This window comes from Pogoniulus pusillus, chromosome 20, assembly GCF_015220805.1.
Source record: "Pogoniulus pusillus isolate bPogPus1 chromosome 20, bPogPus1.pri, whole genome shotgun sequence".
Classification (NCBI taxonomy): Eukaryota; Metazoa; Chordata; class Aves; order Piciformes; family Lybiidae; genus Pogoniulus; species Pogoniulus pusillus.
This window is the reverse complement of record NC_087283.1, coordinates 23267887-23283549: the sequence shown is the minus strand read 5'-3', so window position 1 is coordinate 23283549 and position 15663 is coordinate 23267887. Positions and strand designations below refer to the sequence as shown.

Sequence of the window (15663 nt, the reverse complement as noted above, 5' to 3'; positions counted from 1 at the left end):
CTGTGTCCTTCAGAGTGTCCTCCCAAGGGACTGTCAACCAGTCTCCTGAACAGGCCAAAGTTTGCCCTCAGGAAGTTCAAGGTGGCAGTTTTACCAACCCCTCTCCTTGTTTCCCCAAGGGTAGGGAACTCAACCATGTCACAAGCGCTGAGCCCCAGACAGTCTCTGACCTTTACTTTCCTCACAAGTTTCTCCTCTGTTCACAAGACGCAGGCCCAGGAGGGCCCCTTCCCTGGGCTGGCTCCCTCACCACTTGTGTCAGGACGTTGTCCTCCACATTCTCCAGGAACCTCCAGGACTGTTCTCTCCCTGCTGTGTTGTATTCCCAGCAGATATCTGGGAAGTTGAATTCCCTCATAAGAATAAAGGGGAGTCATGGCTTGTGTGGTGAGGATGTGTCCTGCCCCTCTCCTCTGCCCTGGTGAGGCCACATCTGGAGTCCTGGGTCCAGTTCTGGGTTCCCCACTTCAAGAGAGAGAGGGAACAGCTGGAGAGAGTCCAGGACAGACTGCAGAGCTGCTGAGGGGCCTGGAGCAGCTCTGTGAGCAGCAAAGGCTGAGGGCCCTGGGGCTGAGAGCCTGCAGAAGAGCAGCCCCAGAGGGCAGCTGAGCAATGCTCAGCAAGAGCTAAGGGAGTTGTGGGGGCAAGAGGCTGGGGCCAGACTCTTGTCAGTGGTGCTCAGGGACAGGACAAGGGTCAGTGGGCACAAACTGGCACCCAGGAGGTTCTATCTGAGCAGGAGGAGAAAGTTGTTTGGTGTGAGGGTGCTGGGAGGCCTGGAGCAGGGTGCCCAGAGAGTTGCGGAGTCCTCTTCCTCTGCAGAGCTTCCAACCTGCCCTGCTCATTGTGATCCTGTGCAAGCTTGTTGTGGGTGCCCTCCTGGAGCAGGGGCTTGGACTGGGTGATCCCCAGAGGTCCCCTTCCAACCCCATCATGCTGGGACTTGTGTAAGGCCTTTGCTTTGTCCAGCACTTTAGCACCCCTGCAGTCCACCTCCACCTGTGGTTTTCTTCTAGCTGCTCTTCACCAAGAGACTCCTTAGGAGTCCTGGAGCAGTGCTCCTAGGTGCAGCTCACTGCTGGGCTCCTCTCTCACTCTGTGCCTCCTTGCAGCTCGCTGTGTCCCCGGGCAGCAGCGTCAGCTCCCTGACTGCAGTCACAACCATCAGCAGCACCTCTGCCACTGACACCTCCATGCCAAGGTAAGTGGGTGTGGGTTGAAACCAGTGCGGCTGGGGAGGTCCCTCGGGGTGGCGCCGAACTGCTGTGTGTCTGCTGGGAGGAGGGCTTGTAACCCAGAGTCAGAAACTGGCTTCTGATGTGCCAGCATCCTGGTGGGGGCAACTGCATCTCTGATGCAGCCCGGAGCCTGCCTGTTGTCATCCAAGGGGCCAACAGCAGCGCTTGGGTTGTGGCTCCTGGGACCTCTTTTTCTGCATCTCAGTGGGTGTTGCTCTCCATGCTTCTCCCAGAGGGCTGCCGCTGTTTACAGGCAAGAGCAGTGCAGCCTCCAAGGACAGGGCCCAGCTGGGGCTGCTGGGAGAGTCTTAGTGCTGTCACAGGGGGTCGGGCAGCATCACAGGCAAAACTTCACTGTGCTGTCGTGACCTGACTCGTTAAGGTCTGTGTAGTGAACCAAAGATGTAACAGGGCCCTCCTCTCACTGGCACCCTCAAATTTGAAGGGATGGCAGAACTCCTCTGTTTTTTTTTCAGGGGATGGCAGTGTCACTCTGGGTTTTTTTTCCACTTGGCCTTTCTCTGGGCTGTGTGGGGACTAGGAGATGAAGGTGCAAATTAACAGGCAGTGACTGACCATGGTGGAAAGAGCAAGGGCTTGGAGAACAGCAGTGAAGTTTGGGTTGGGCTCCTCCATCAACCTGTAGATCCTGTCTCCTCAAGTGTTTGATGCAGATCTGCATCATCAGGTTGTCCTGCTTGATTTATTTGCATCTCTGTTTTCTACAGGCCATCAGAAGACCTGACTGTGAGCCCCAAGATGCAGCTGGACACCAGCCTCACACTGAGTAGCAGCAGCAGCAGCCCTCCAGACCAGTCCCAGGAGCCATTCTGTCCTGCTCCCTGGTCTCCCTGACAAGCTGACACCAAAGGCCCCCGTTCCAGTAAGACTCCAAATGCTTCTTGCTTTAGGGCCCTCCCTGAGGGCCTGTACAAGATGAAATCAGATTTGTGTGCATCCGAGCAAGGCCAGCAGCTGCCCTTTGGAGGAGGACACAGCTGCTGGCATGGACCTGCAGCCAAGCTTTACCTGTGCAGTGGAACTTGACCTCGTGTCAGACAGCTCTGCCTGCTGCTGGGACGTCGTCAAACTCTGCTAACTGCATGGCCTCATGAGTCTGAAACAATCATTTCCTGTTGCTAAATTCTCCTTTCTAGATGTGATACAAAGCAGATTGTAACCAAAGCTTGGAACAGAGATGAGCTTCTGGTCCCTGGAGATGCTCAGTGTTAAAGTTGGCTTCTTCCCTCCAAAAACAGGGAGCAGAGCAGGGAGGTGGAACTGGTGTGGCCTTCTGCTTTGGCTGAAGTGTGTTCTTAGCTCAGTTTGGAGCCCAGTGCAAGCCTTTGGGCAATGCAGGGGTCACAGAACCACAGAGCTGTTGAGGAGGAGACGACCTTGGAGCTCACCAAATCTAACACTCACCCACAGCTCAAGAGCTCACAGTCCCACCACTGTTGCTCAGCCACTGCACCACATCCAGGGCAGCTTCTAAAACCTCTCCAAGGATGTGGACTGCACCACCTCCCTAGGCAGCCTGTGCCAGGGCCCAAGAACCCTTGCTAAGGAATTGTTCCTAATGTCCAATCTGAACCTCCCCTGGCACACCTTGAGGCTGTTTCCTCTTGTCCTGTTGCTTGTTACTGGGAGCAGAGCCCAACCCCAGCTGGCTGCAGCCTCCTCTCAGGGAGCTGCAGAGCAATGAGGTCTCTCTCAGCCTCCTCTTCTTCACATTAACCACCCCCAGCTCCCTCAGCTGCTCTTCACAGGACTCGTGTTCAGGGTGATTCCCTATCCTTCTTGTCTCCCACATCCTCTCTCCAGAGGGGGTGGTGCAAGGTACCAGAGCTTCTCCAAGTGTCTCCACATGGCCTTGAAGGCTCTCATTTGATGTTTTTGTCCAGGTCGCACAAGGAAACCCTTCCTTGGACCTGGAACTGCAGGAGGTGGAGCCCTTGGTGGTGCCTCAGGCTTCTCCCACCCGCGAGCGCTCGCCGGACGTCATCTCCTCTGCTTCCACAGCCATGTCCCAGGACATCCCCGAGATCGCTTCTGAGACCCTGCAGCGCAGCTTCGCCGCTCCAGCTGGGCTGACCGCAGAGGTGCTGGAGCCCCACGCAGACAGCATGGCCTCGGCCGCCTCCGCCCTGCACCTGCTGTCCCCCCGCAACCGCCACGGCTCTGAGCACGGCCACCACACCCTGGACATGGCTGCTGTGGAGGTGGACAGGCTGAATGCACCCTCGCTGCTGGAGACTGCTCTGACTCAGGAAAGCACTGCCCCCGACAGCGTGGGCACACAGCCCTGGCCAGCAGCCCCCGACATCACCCGTGAGACCAGGAACAGCATGGCAGACAGGTAGGCACCAGGGCGAGCAGCCTGGCAGAGGGGTAGGTACCACGGTGAGCAGCCTGGCAGAGGGGTAGGCACCACCTGGGGCAGTGTGGCATGGGGCACTTCTTGCCTGGGGCAGTTCCTCTGCACTTGGCCAGGTGCTGGCTCTCAGCTTGTCACCAAACCAGAGCAGCTCCTCCCTCAGCAGGAGGCGGGCAGGTTCCTTCCTGAAGGGAGCTGCTGACTGCCCCTTGCTGTGTGCCTGCTTTGTCCTTGACTTCCCAGGCCAGCTCTGACAATTTGTGCAGTGTAAAGGATCTGTGTGAAGGACCTCATTGCTCTCTGCAGCTCCCTGAGAGGAGGCAGCAATGAGCTAGGACTGGGCTCTGCTCCCTACTCTTACATGATAGGAGGGGAACTGGCCTGAAATTGTGCTAGGGCAGGCTTAGGTTGGAGAGGAGAAAAAATTCCTTTGCTGCAGGAGTGGCCAGGGATTGGCACAGGCTGCCCAGGGAAGTCCCCACACCTGGAGGTTTCCAGAGCTGTGTGGCCATGGCACCTGGGGCCATGGTTTGGTGCCTGTGGTGGTGCTGGGTTGCTGCTGGACTGGATGCTCTCAGAGCTTTCCCAACCCAAACCATTCTGTGGTTCTAAAGTGAAAAATCTACTTTGTTGTCTTCATGTTCAACTGGAAATGGAGGCTTGAGATGGGACGTTTTTTTCTTCACCCTGGAAATGAAACCACTACAAGGTTAATTCTGCCCTGGATGCCTCATTTCTGCCTGACTCTTTTGGAAGGGTGCAGGTGGCACAGAAGTGCCAGGTGTATTGGGGATTAATGTCTAGGCTTCATGCATCTGGCATCGTGCAGTACTTGCCAAGGCAGAAGCTGTCCCTCAGACTGCCCAGAGCTGTTCCTTCTCGTGTGAGTTCCAGGAGGAAGACCTCACCCTGTGCTTCTGCACCTGAGGAGGCAGCCTCAGGAAATGCTCTTGGCCGTGCTGGCTGTGGGGAGGGCACTGAGGCTGTGCCTAGGCAGTGTTTGCTTCTGCAAAACAAACTCCCGAGGAGTTTGCTCTGCTCCTAACCCCACTGTCTGGCAGCTCTTCTTCTGTCAGAGGATCTCAGGGTCCAAGATGTTGCTTCTGGCATTGCAGCTCAGCCGAGCACTCAGCCCCCATGGCAGTACTGCAGCACTCCAAGCTTGGGCCCAGGGCCACGTTGTCACCTGCCTGCAGAGCCTTTGCCTTTGCACTGCGTCACCCAGGCTGGATCAGCCATTGCAGTTCTCTCCTCCTGGTGGCACCAATCCATCAAACTGGCACACTGCCCTCTGTCTGCTCTGCAGACGCGTGGAAGGTCTGAGCAGCCCTGAAGATCCCCAGGGCTCAGTAGTGCTGCAGGGAGCACAAGCCCAGGATGGTGCTGCTCACCAAAGGCTGTGGTGTGCCCGGCTGGCAGCGCTTACTGGTCTCATGTGGGTGTCTGTCAGCAGATTGTGCTCTTGCCTAGTGTCTGAAGCAAGCTGAGCTGCTTCTTCCTTCTTGGGGCTGCCAGAAAAGCACTTGGAGGAGTTTGGGTGCCTCTGAACACTTGCTGCTCTTTGTGTCTGTGGGAGCTTGTTTGTTCCTTTTAGACCTCTCAGGACCTGCCATTAGGAGTGAGCAGCTCCTCGATCAGAAAGAGACTTTGACAAGAGTATTTTATTGTTTTCCTTCCTCCAGCCCAAGGGATGAGGTTGAAGAGAAGCATAAGAGCTCTTCCTACCATCGCCACAGCTACCACCTGCTGCAGCATGACAGCCAGGATGCCAGTGCAGAACAAAGGTACTGAGTGCTCAGCATGGCCTCAGCTCAGGCTGTCCTACTTCTGTCCCTAGCCTTCACTCATGGAGCAAATGGCTTGGTTTTGGCTACTGACTTCAGGTGTGCTTGCAGCCCCAGCATCTCCACCAGGAGATGGCAGGGTTGGCCTCTGGGCTCTCTAGGGACCAGTCCAACTGTGTTGCTCCTAAGAGCAGGAGCAAGCTTGGTTTAGTTACCAGTGCAAACTCAGTAAGGGATCAATCCTGAGTACTGTGCCTCAGACAAAATACCGAAGGCATCTCAGGAATTGGTTTCTTGCTTTTGTCATCTTTGTTGCCTTGTGAGCCACTCCCCAGCTCTGTGGACATGTTCTGTGTGCCTGCAGACTCAGCTCTGGGCAGCTGAAGGTTCATCCATTATCCACAGTCAGATTTGGTCTGGGATGTGCAGCTGCAGGGCCCCAGGCAGGGCTCAGCCTGCATCTCTGTTCCCACCATGCTTGCTGCCTGAAGTGCTTTGTGTGTGCAGCTGGAAGGATGTGCTGTGCTTGGGTGCTCTGCTGGGTCAGCATCACCTGCCAGGGCATGTGTGCCTCTGAGTGTGTGCCAGTCCTTCTGCAACACTGCTGGAACCACGGTGATCCCTCATGCAGTCCCTTTCAGGCTTGTGCAGCACTTGAGCTGGACTTGAGCATGGAAGGAGCTCTGTAGAGGCCTCTGAAGGTCAGGGTGCTGTGAGTGTCCTCAGCTGCGGGTGCAGGAAGAGCAGAGTGTGAATCCCCTGCCCTTGGTGAGGGCCAACGCGCTCTGGTATTGCAACTGCTGTCCTCTTCTCCCACTGTTCCTTCCAGTGACCATGATGACGAAGTTGCCAGCTTGGCTTCTACCTCAGGTGGATTTGGTGCCAAGGCGTCCACGCAGAGGCTCCCTGTGAAGGACTGGAAGGCCAAGGGCTCCCCTCGGGCCTCTCCCAAGCTGAAGCGCAAGGGCAAGAAGGACGATGGGTACGCTGGGGCACGCCAGGGCACAGCCTGCCCCGCCGGAGCTGGGAGGCTGGGCAGCCGCCAGGGGCTGCCCCCGCGCTGGGAAGCAGTAACCCACAGCAGGTGTTGCTGGCTCCACAGGTGCTGCCTTCCCACTTGGGCTGTGCGAGTGGGTGCTGGGACCAGGGCAGAGCCTGGGCTCCTGCCGCTGTGTGGGAGGTAAATGGCACATTGTGTGGGGACACCGGATCCTTGTGCTGGCTTCACTGGAGCTGTGACCAAGTGTGCCTTCAGGTGGCCTGCAGTTCTGATTGACACCTGAAGGCTGTCTCGGGGCCCTTGTTTGGCAGTCTCTGGCACTGCTTCTGTGCCGTTGCAAAGGTACCCATCAATGTCCTTGACTTAAGCCCATAGTTGGGAGATCTGCTCAGCCTGGAGAGAGCAGCGCAGCTGCTGCAAGGGGCTCTCTCCTCTTCCTGTGTTCCCAGAGCAATGTGGTCTGGGCCTCTGGCTGTGCTGACTACAACAAAGAACTGGCTCTGGTGTTAAGTTTCTGGCAGTGGTCCTGTGCTGTGACACCCAGCAACTCTTGCCCTCAGAAAGGCCTTTCCTTATTCCTGCCTCAGTCCTTTGGAAGCTGCTGAGTAGATGCTGTGTGGGGACAAGCAACTTTTGCTTTCCACCTAGTAGTGTTTGGATGTCCACAGATTTGAGGCTGGATGCAGTCAGTACATCCACACAGTGCTCCTTGTGCTCTCTCTGCTGGGGTGCATCACAGGTTTCTTCACCTTGAGAGCTGGAGCTGTTCTGGGTGATTTGAGGTTCATTATTTCCACAGTTAACAAGCAGCTGCTTCACTTCTCTTTACAAAATACCAGGACACCTTCACAGGCTGTCTGGCAAAGCCTTTCCTCGCTCTGGCTTTGGGCGAAGCTGCCAAGCCCACATGTGCTGTTCTCTGTGACTCCTCCTGAAGTTTGGCTCAGAGATCTGTGGGGAGTGCAGATGATGGAGTCCCCACGTTGGAGGGATTCCATCACTATCCTGCCCCTCTTCACCTTGTGCTAGGCAAAACAGGAGCATGAGTGGAGTGTCAAACCCAGAGTAGCCATGAATTGTGTGATCTGCCTTGGGTGCCCTGAGCAGCTGATGGACATTAGAGCACTGATGCTTTTTCTTTTTGTGTTTCCAGGGATGTGAACCAGTCACCAAGGTCTTCCAACAACAACCAGGTGAGTCAGAGCTGCTCTGCAGTCTGTGCCAAGGGCACCATGCTTCAGCTCTAGTTACTGTCCTGCTGAAGGAACTTTCTCTCAGGTTCTGTGGCCCCCTGCCGTGCACAGGCAGCCTGAGTTGGGGCTGCAGTTGCCCTTCTTACTGCTTTGCTCTCTGCCTTGCGCAGCAGAGGAGCTGGTCAGTGCATAGCAATGTGCATTTCTGCCTTCTCACAAGCCCTCTCTCATATGAGACCTCACCCTTCCATTCCTCAGCCCTGCTGAGGTGACCTCCCTGTGCTGGCAGCAGCGTGGGCCCTTCCAGCAAAGGAAGGGTCACAGTGGACCTGACCTGCTGCAGTTCCTTACCCCTGTTGAGAGCAGCTTTGTATCTGGCCGGAAATGCTCTCAGCTAAGTGTCTGCACTTCTTAAACTGTCCTTCTGAGCAGATGGAGAGCAGTGAACTAGAGATGTGTACTTGTCTTGTTCTTCAGAAACCACTATAGAGCTGAGAAAGTGCTCTGGGAAACCTTTTAGCTCCACTCATTGTACTGCTCTCCCAGAAGTGTTGGAGAGCCTTAAGCTCTCAGTATTTGGCCAGAAGTGAACAGGATCTGTTCTCTTCTCTTGCTCCCCCCTCTTTCTCTGTCCTCCCTTGCCTTCTCCCTGTTCTTGACATCTTGACTCTGGACAGCTGATATCCTGAGCAGTCACTCCTGAGCCCCATGCAGCAGCTCCAGGCACTTTGCTTTACCTTCTGTCCTTGGGACAGAAGCTCTGGACAGGGGCATTAAGCTGGCCCCAGTTCCTGCTCTGTGTTACACCTCAGTGCCTAGGCTTGGCAGAGAGATGGCCTGGCCTCCAGTCCTGTGAGCAGTGAAGATTGTCCCCTGAACACACAGGTGACAGCTGAGTTCCAGGAGGAGCTGATGTGCATCCTAAGGAGCCAGCAGCGGGAGCTCTCCGAGCTGCGTCAGAACCAGATGGAGCTGCTGCAGAGACTCACAGACCACCTTGATGCCATTCAGAGCTCTCTCATGGGCCATGTGGAGAGGGTGATTGACTCCCAGCAGGAGCAGGAGCGTATCCTTCAGCCTTGGCTGCAGCTGCCATGTAGCAGGGAGAAGTGGGAGGCTGTGAGGCAGGCTAGAGCTGCGAGGAAGGCTTGGAAGGTTGAAAGGTCTTGGTGGCATGGGTTGTAGGTGCCATCAAGTTGCACCATAACCATTTCAGCTCCTCCTGGTCCCTTTCCAAGGGCAAGAAACTCAGAAATAGAATGGAGAAGGACAAGGAGTTCCTCCATGCCACTAACTAGTTGCCCATTAGGACTGTAAGTGCCACAAGGCTGGAGTAGGCCAGAGGTGCCCTTCACAGAGGGTTCTGCAGCAGGCAGAGGGCAGATGCAGAGCAGTAGCTCAGGAATGATCCTCTCCTGGGTAAGGAGAGTCAGTGCGTGAACCTGGGACAGCTTCTATCTGCCATGCTGCACAGGTGAGCCTGGAGTGACCTTCTCTGTACCCACATGTGTGCTGTGTGCCAGAGCACAGGGCTGGGGGGGAGCAGCTGAGAGACCTGGGGTTCTTCAGAGAAAGGGTGGCTGAGGGGAGACCTTCTGGCTCTCCACAACTCCCTGTAAGAAGCTTGGAAGCAGGTGGGGGTTGGTCTTTTCTCCGTAGTAACAAGTGATGGCACAAGAGGAAAGGCCTCAGTTTGCCCCAGGGGAGGTTTAGGTTGGACATGAGGAACAATTTCTTCCCCAAAAGGTCCAGGCTGCCCAGAGCACTGGTGGAATCCCCATCCTGGAAGGGTTTCAAATGTGGAGATGTGCTGAAGCCATGGTTTAGTGGTGCCCTGGCAGTGCTGGGTGATTGTGCCCCATTAGTGGGCACTGGTGAAGCTGGAGCTTGAATCCTGGGTTCAGTTTTGAGCCTCACACTCCAAGATGGACTGGAGCAAGTCCAGAGAAGTGCAACAAAGGTGGGGAAAGGTCTGAAGAAGAGAGCTGGGGAGGAGCAGCTGAGGGAGCTGGGTGTGGTTAGTGTGGAGGAGAGGAGACTGAGGGAGACCTCCTTGCCTGTTTTGTGTCTGACAGCAGTGCTGAGCTGTAAGGTCTCGCAGTGATTCTGTGCTCTCGTTAGCTCTGTGCTTTCCCTTTGGCACTCAGGCTGATGCTCGCATGGGCAACCTGCTGCAGAAGTTTGGGGTCCAGAGCTACGCTCTGCTGTTGGAATTTCTGAATCCCAGCACGGTAGGGTTGGATGGGGCCTCTAGAGCTCATCCAGTCCAACCCCTTGCTCCAGCAGGGGACCCGCAGCAGCTTGACCAGGATCACAATGCCATGGGGTGGTTGGAAGCTCTCTAGAGAAGCAGACTCCACAACCTCTCTGGGCAGCCTCCAGCACTCTCACACCAAGCAGGTTTCTCCTCCTGCTTAGCTGGAACCTCCTGGGTGCCACTTTGTGCCCATTGCCCCTTGTGCTGTCCCTGGGCACCACTGAGCAGAGTCTGGCCCCAGCCTCTTGCCCTCTACAGCTCCTTTAACTCTTGCTGAGCACTGCTCAGATTCCCTCTGGGGCTGCTCTTCTGCAGGCTCTCATCCTCAGGGCTCTCAGCCTTTGGTCCTCACAGAGCTGCTCCAGGCCCCTCAGCAGCTCTGCAGCAGCCTGCCCTGGACTCTCTCCAGCACTTCTGTCTCTCTGCAACTGGGGAGCCAGAACTGCACCTAGGACTCCAGATGTGGCCTAAATAGGGCAGTGTAGAGTAGGAGAAGAACCTCCCTCCACCTGCAGGCCACGTTATTCTGCATGCTGATGGGTTTGTTCTTGCTACACCCTGCTGTGGCCTCTGTGCTTCTCATGCTGCTCCAGCAGTGAACAGGCTGAGGTGGGCAAGAAGCAGACATGTCTGGGACAGCTAACCCCAGGTGCCCGAGGGGATGTCACATATGCTGTGACATTGTGCTCCACAATTCAGCCCCTGAGCTTCCTCACCTTCACCCTCCCTCTTGTATCCCCTGTCCTGTGGCAGAGGAATGGGCAGGAGGCTGTGGGGGGCTGAGCTGCTGCTGGGAGCAGCTGAGTTACCCCCCAGCATGGAGGGAACACATCAGCTGGAACTGGATGGTCTTTGCAGTCCCTTCCAACCCAAACCACTCTGTGAGTGTGGTTCTGTCGTCAAGCTTCTTGTAGCTGTTGGCTTTTGTCTCACACCTTCAGAGCTATTCCATCAGCCTGGCTTGCTCAGGACAGGCTGCTGCTGGCAGCAGCACATCAGGAGTGCTCTTAGAGCCCTTTCACCAGAGCTGCAGGCTTGCTCTGGCAGAGCCTCTGGAGGTGAGGCTGGGGTCTGCCTCTGTAGGCAAGAGTGCCAAGGGTCAGGACACCTGCTCGTGCTCCTTAACGCTGCCCTGGTTAGAGAGGAGACTGGACCGGGTGCTGACAGAGGGGCAGCAGCGCAACGGGCAGCTGCAGGAGCACCTGTCCCAGCAGCTCACCCAGTCCCTCTCCACTGCGCTCTACAACCGCCTGGAGAGGACCATCCGCGAGGAGCTGAAGAAGACCATTCCACAGTGTGAGTGCTGCTGCCTGCACCCTGCCGCGCAGCCCCGCGGCGGGCAGAGGCCTTCTGTCTGCAGTGCTGGCACTGGACACCGGCGCCGCCTCGCCTGGCCGCACGGCGCTGCCGGCTGCTGTGGACCCCAGTGCAGCCTGGAGGGAGCCTGAGGCTGCTGAAGGGGGATGGCTGTCTGGAGAGTATGGCCTCACCTCCCTAAAGCTCCAAAGGCTGCCCAGTGGAGCCTAATGAGCTCAGAAATTATGGGGCCTGACTGGAGCAAGCTTGGCCTTTTCCCTGCCCCTCCTGGACACACTGGCACCGTGCTTGTAAGGAAACAGCATTGGTGGGAAAGCCCCCTGCAGCTCTTGGTGCCCCCCATTCTGTGCCAGGCAGGGCTGCCCACTCTTCTAGATCAGGTCAGTCACAGGTCAGCTAACACTGGGGCAAGTCTTGAAAGCCCTGCTGGTGCCTTCCAGAGCTGTACCACCCTCCTGGCAAAAGCCTTAGCCGAAGCTTGTGCCACAGCCAAGCTGTGCCATACCCTGGGAGGGTTTGACTCTTTTTTGGTTGGGGTGTTGAATTGCAATGGCAGCTTGAGGCTGCAGCTTGGACATGGTTGTGCTGTCCCTAGGCATTTCCAAGAGCATGGACCCTGTTGCTGGCCAGCTGAGTAACAACTTGGCTGCCAAGCTCACTGCTGTAGAGGGCACACTGAAGGAAAGCATCACCAAGCTGGTAAAGTCCAAGGTAAGGAGAACCAAGCTGTAGCTTCTCCTGGGGGCAGCCATTTGTCACCTGCTGGGTAGCAACCTCTCACACCTCTTCCTCTCACCTGTGCCTCAGGTGGGCGTGAGCCCAGGTTAGCTGCCAGTGCTCAAAGCTCTCTCCTGGTGCCACCAGCTCAGGTGCCACCAGGTTGTCGTCCCGTGGTGGGGGTGTTGTAGGCAGCCACTCTGTGTGCTCACATCTCAGCCTGTCACAGGCTGGTGGTAAACACCTGGCCTCTTCTCCGTGTGCTTCCAGAACCTTACTGATAGCATCGTGAGGGCGACAGCTGACACCCTGCAGGGCCCCATCCAGGCAGCCTACAGAGAGTCCTTCCAGAGTGTGGTGCTGCCAGCCTTCGAGAAGAGCTGCCAGGCCATGTTCCAGCAGATCAATGACACCTTCAAGCAGGGCACGCAGGAATGTGAGTGCCTTTTCTCCTGGGCTTTCTCTGAGCAGCTTGGCCTCTTCTGCCATCTTTGCCCCTCCCAGTCTCATTGGTGACTGTTTCATCTCTTCACTGCCCTGTGTGCCCCATTCCACAGCTGGGTGGTAGAAGCAGGAGTGAGAACAGAGGCTCCCCTCTGCTCTTCATCACCTGTGGCCTGTATGTCAGCAGTGTCTCCTGCTGCTGGACGTTTGGCACTCTTCCCCACAGTCTCCCACAAGTACACAGAGCTTACATCCTTCTCCCTCCTGGTCACACTAGTTCCTGAAATACTTAGAGCTACACCTTCCTGGTCTGTGCAGACTTGGTTCTCTGACCAAAGATGTTCCTCCTCTCTCCTCACTTTCACTGACTTTCATCACCAGCACAGCTCTCATACTGTGTGTGTAGTAAAATACCCTGCTGTCATCTTCATGCTGCCCCAGTCCAACAGGGGCTGTGCAGGCCTGGCATGGGGCAGTTGGTGGCTGTGTTGCCATGCCCTGTGCTGTGTGGTGGGCACTGGCAGCAGGGGCTCTAGATGAGTGTGGCACAGCCCAAGACAAGCTGCATGCGTTCTGCCTTCTCACTGCTTTCAAGCTGACTCTGCTGTTGCCCTGCTGGAGAACGTGGGGAGCCTGGCAGCTGTGTTTCTGCCCTGCCTATCTCCACAGGTTTTCCTCTCTGCTCGTTGCAGATATCCAGCAGCTTGAGACTCACCTGAAGAACAAGAGGCTCCGAGAGCAGGAGGCCCGGGACCCGCTGCTGAACCAGCTGCGGCAGCTGGCGGGCAGCCTGCAGAGCACCACGGAGCAGCTGGCGTCGAGCGTGGCTGCCAGCGTCCACACTGAGCTGCAGCACCAGCTGCACGTCATCGTGGGCAAGTGAGTTGGCAGCTGGCCTTGTGGAGAGGGGTCAGGGAGAGCTGTCCTTGTGCGCCCCCAGAGCCCCTCCTCCCTGCTGGGTGTGCAGGAAGCCATTTGCTGCTGGAGGCTGCTCTCATCTTCAGGGATGATCAATGGCCAGAGGGTAGGGTGCAAGAGGATGGCATCAGGCTCTTGTCAGTGGTGCCCAGGACAGGATGAGGGGCACAAAATGAAGGTGACAGAAGGTTCTGACAAGCAGCTGTGTCACTGCTGCACCTGGGAGCACAGGGCCTGCACCTCAATCCACCACCTGCATGCTGGAGGTCACAAGGAGCTGAGGCAGCCCCGAAGCATGCTCAGTTCTGCCTGGGCTGCCTCTGCTGAGGCCTCCTGCTGCTCTTAGGAAGGGTTTGCTCCTGAGCTCTGCGTCCTCAGGCACACTACCAGTTTCTGCAGCTCACTCTGCAGCAATCCATGCTTGGCCATCTTGGTTTCAGGAGGTGATCCTGTGATGCCAGCAACACAGCCACGGTGTGAAGCTGATGTTGGGTTGCCAGGCGTTCGGTGACCCCCTGCAGAGCAGAACACCAATGTTATTTAAAGCCCCAAGGAAGTATGTCAGAGGACATCTGACCCTTCAGTGCAGACCAGGCTTGCCAGGAGAGCTGCCACAGAGCCAGCCCTGGTTGTCCTACATGGACTGTGTGCTCCCAGGGCAGTCCTGCTCTGCCTCTACTGGAGGAGATTTGTGGCTTTGTGCTTTTAGTAAGAGGGCACAACCTTCCTTGGGCAAGGAGCCTGCCTTGTCTATAGAGTCACAGACCCAGGGCCAAGGCCAAGCTCCTGCATCTAGGCTGGGGCAACTCCTAGTATCAGCCCAGGCTGGGGAGCAGCTCTGAGGAGACTTGAGTCTGCTGGGAGTGCAAAGCTGGAGATGAGCTGGCACCGAGTGCTGCCAGCCCTGCCCTGCCCTGGGCTGATCCCCAGCAGTGTGGGCAGCAGGGGCAGGGAGGGGCTCTGCTGAGCTCTGCTGAGACCCCCCCCCACCCCGCAGTGCTGGAGCATCTCTGGAGTCCTCAGCACAGACAAGGACCTGCTGCAGCAGGGCCAGAGGAGGCCACAGCAGGCTGGCAGAGTTGGGGGTGTGCAGCCTAGAGAGGAGAAGGCTCTAGGGACACTTCCTGGTGGCTTTGCAGTGCTGGGAGGGACTCCAGGAGAGCTGGGGACAGTCTCTGGAGCAGGTCCTGGTGTGGCAGGCCACGGGGAGATGGTTTGAACTGAGAGAAGGAACTTGGGAGTGGAGAGAAGGGAGAAATGTTTGGCACTGAGGGTGGGGAGAGCCTGGCCCAGGCTGCCCAGAGAGGTGAGAGCTGCCCCCTGGCTGGCACCACTGTAGGTGATGTTGGCTGTGGCCGTTGGCAGCCTGCTCTGGCTGCAGGTCTCCTGAGTGCAGGATGGGGTTGGACTGGGTGACCTTGCAAAGTTCCTTCCCACCTGAAGCAGCCTGAGTCTCTGTGTTCTCACTCTGAAGATGCCATCTGCAGAGCAGGAGAAAACAGCCAGCAGAGCTGCTGCAGGAGGCTGGGGATGCCCAGAGCTGAGCAAGCTCTTCTTGTAAGCTGTCCGTGTTGAGAGTGCCCCCAACACCCACGTCCTGCACAGAACCCCAGCATCTCCCACCCACCAGGCTGGCCCCAGCAGCAGGTCCCAGTGCCTGCGCCTCAGAGCAGCTGGGGCTAGCCCTTTAGGAGCTGCAGGGTGGAGCAGGCAGGGCTGCGCTTTCTGGCTGGGACAGGCTCTGTGCGATGTTTTCTCTCAACTCTTCTGCTCAGAGATGCCTTTGGGTTGTTTTTTAAGCATGCAGGAGACTATCTTGGCCCAGGTGCAGAGAGTGATCAAAGGAGAGGTGAGTCTGGCCATGAAGGAGCAGCAGGCAGCTGTCACCTCCAGCATCGTCCAGGCCATGCGCTCTGCCGCTGGCACTCCCATCCCCTCCACCCACCTGGATTTCCAATCCCAGCAAACCCACATCCTCCAGATGCTCCAGCAGGGACACCTCAACCAGGCTTTCCAGCAGGTACCTGGGCTCCTTGGCAGCAGGCACTGCTGCGTGGTGGGGATGGAGCTGAGAGAAAAGGGTTCCTTGACCTGGGGACATGGTCCCACAATAGGAGCTGACTGAGCAGACCCATGGTGGTGTACTGCTGGAGGGCTGCACTCTCAAGCAGGTTGAGCCAGAGCCCTGCAGGCCTCAATGTTCCGTGGCATCTGAGCTCTTCCTCCCCTGCCTGTGCCCTGACAGGACAGACCCAGTGCTCCAGTGAGCCAGAGCTGCTTTGCCAGCAGCGATGCTGTGTGGGGTGGCCCTGAAGGGCAACAGCCTCCTGGGCCTCTCTGGGCAGATCCACCAGCTGGGGCCTGACCTTGCCTTTGCCTTTGAATGTGCAGCAGAGCCTTTGAGCTGCTGCAGACAAA

At 57.1% G+C, this 15663-nt stretch overlaps 1 protein-coding gene across 1 annotated transcript in view; it reads left to right on the top strand.

Annotated features, from left to right (window-relative positions):
- The window catches only part of EDC4 (enhancer of mRNA decapping 4), a 52796-nt gene that overhangs the window by 34152 nt on the left and 2981 nt on the right, over positions 1-15663 (top strand). Inside the window, 13 exon segments of the mRNA XM_064160693.1 lie at positions 1113-1201; positions 1967-2042; positions 2044-2121; positions 3143-3597; positions 5298-5399; positions 6229-6381; positions 7553-7592; positions 8478-8658; positions 10990-11145; positions 11762-11877; positions 12154-12319; positions 13020-13206; positions 15046-15265. Of these exon segments, the coding sequence (XP_064016763.1) occupies positions 1113-1201; positions 1967-2042; positions 2044-2121; positions 3143-3597; positions 5298-5399; positions 6229-6381; positions 7553-7592; positions 8478-8658; positions 10990-11145; positions 11762-11877; positions 12154-12319; positions 13020-13206; positions 15046-15265 (2019 nt within the window).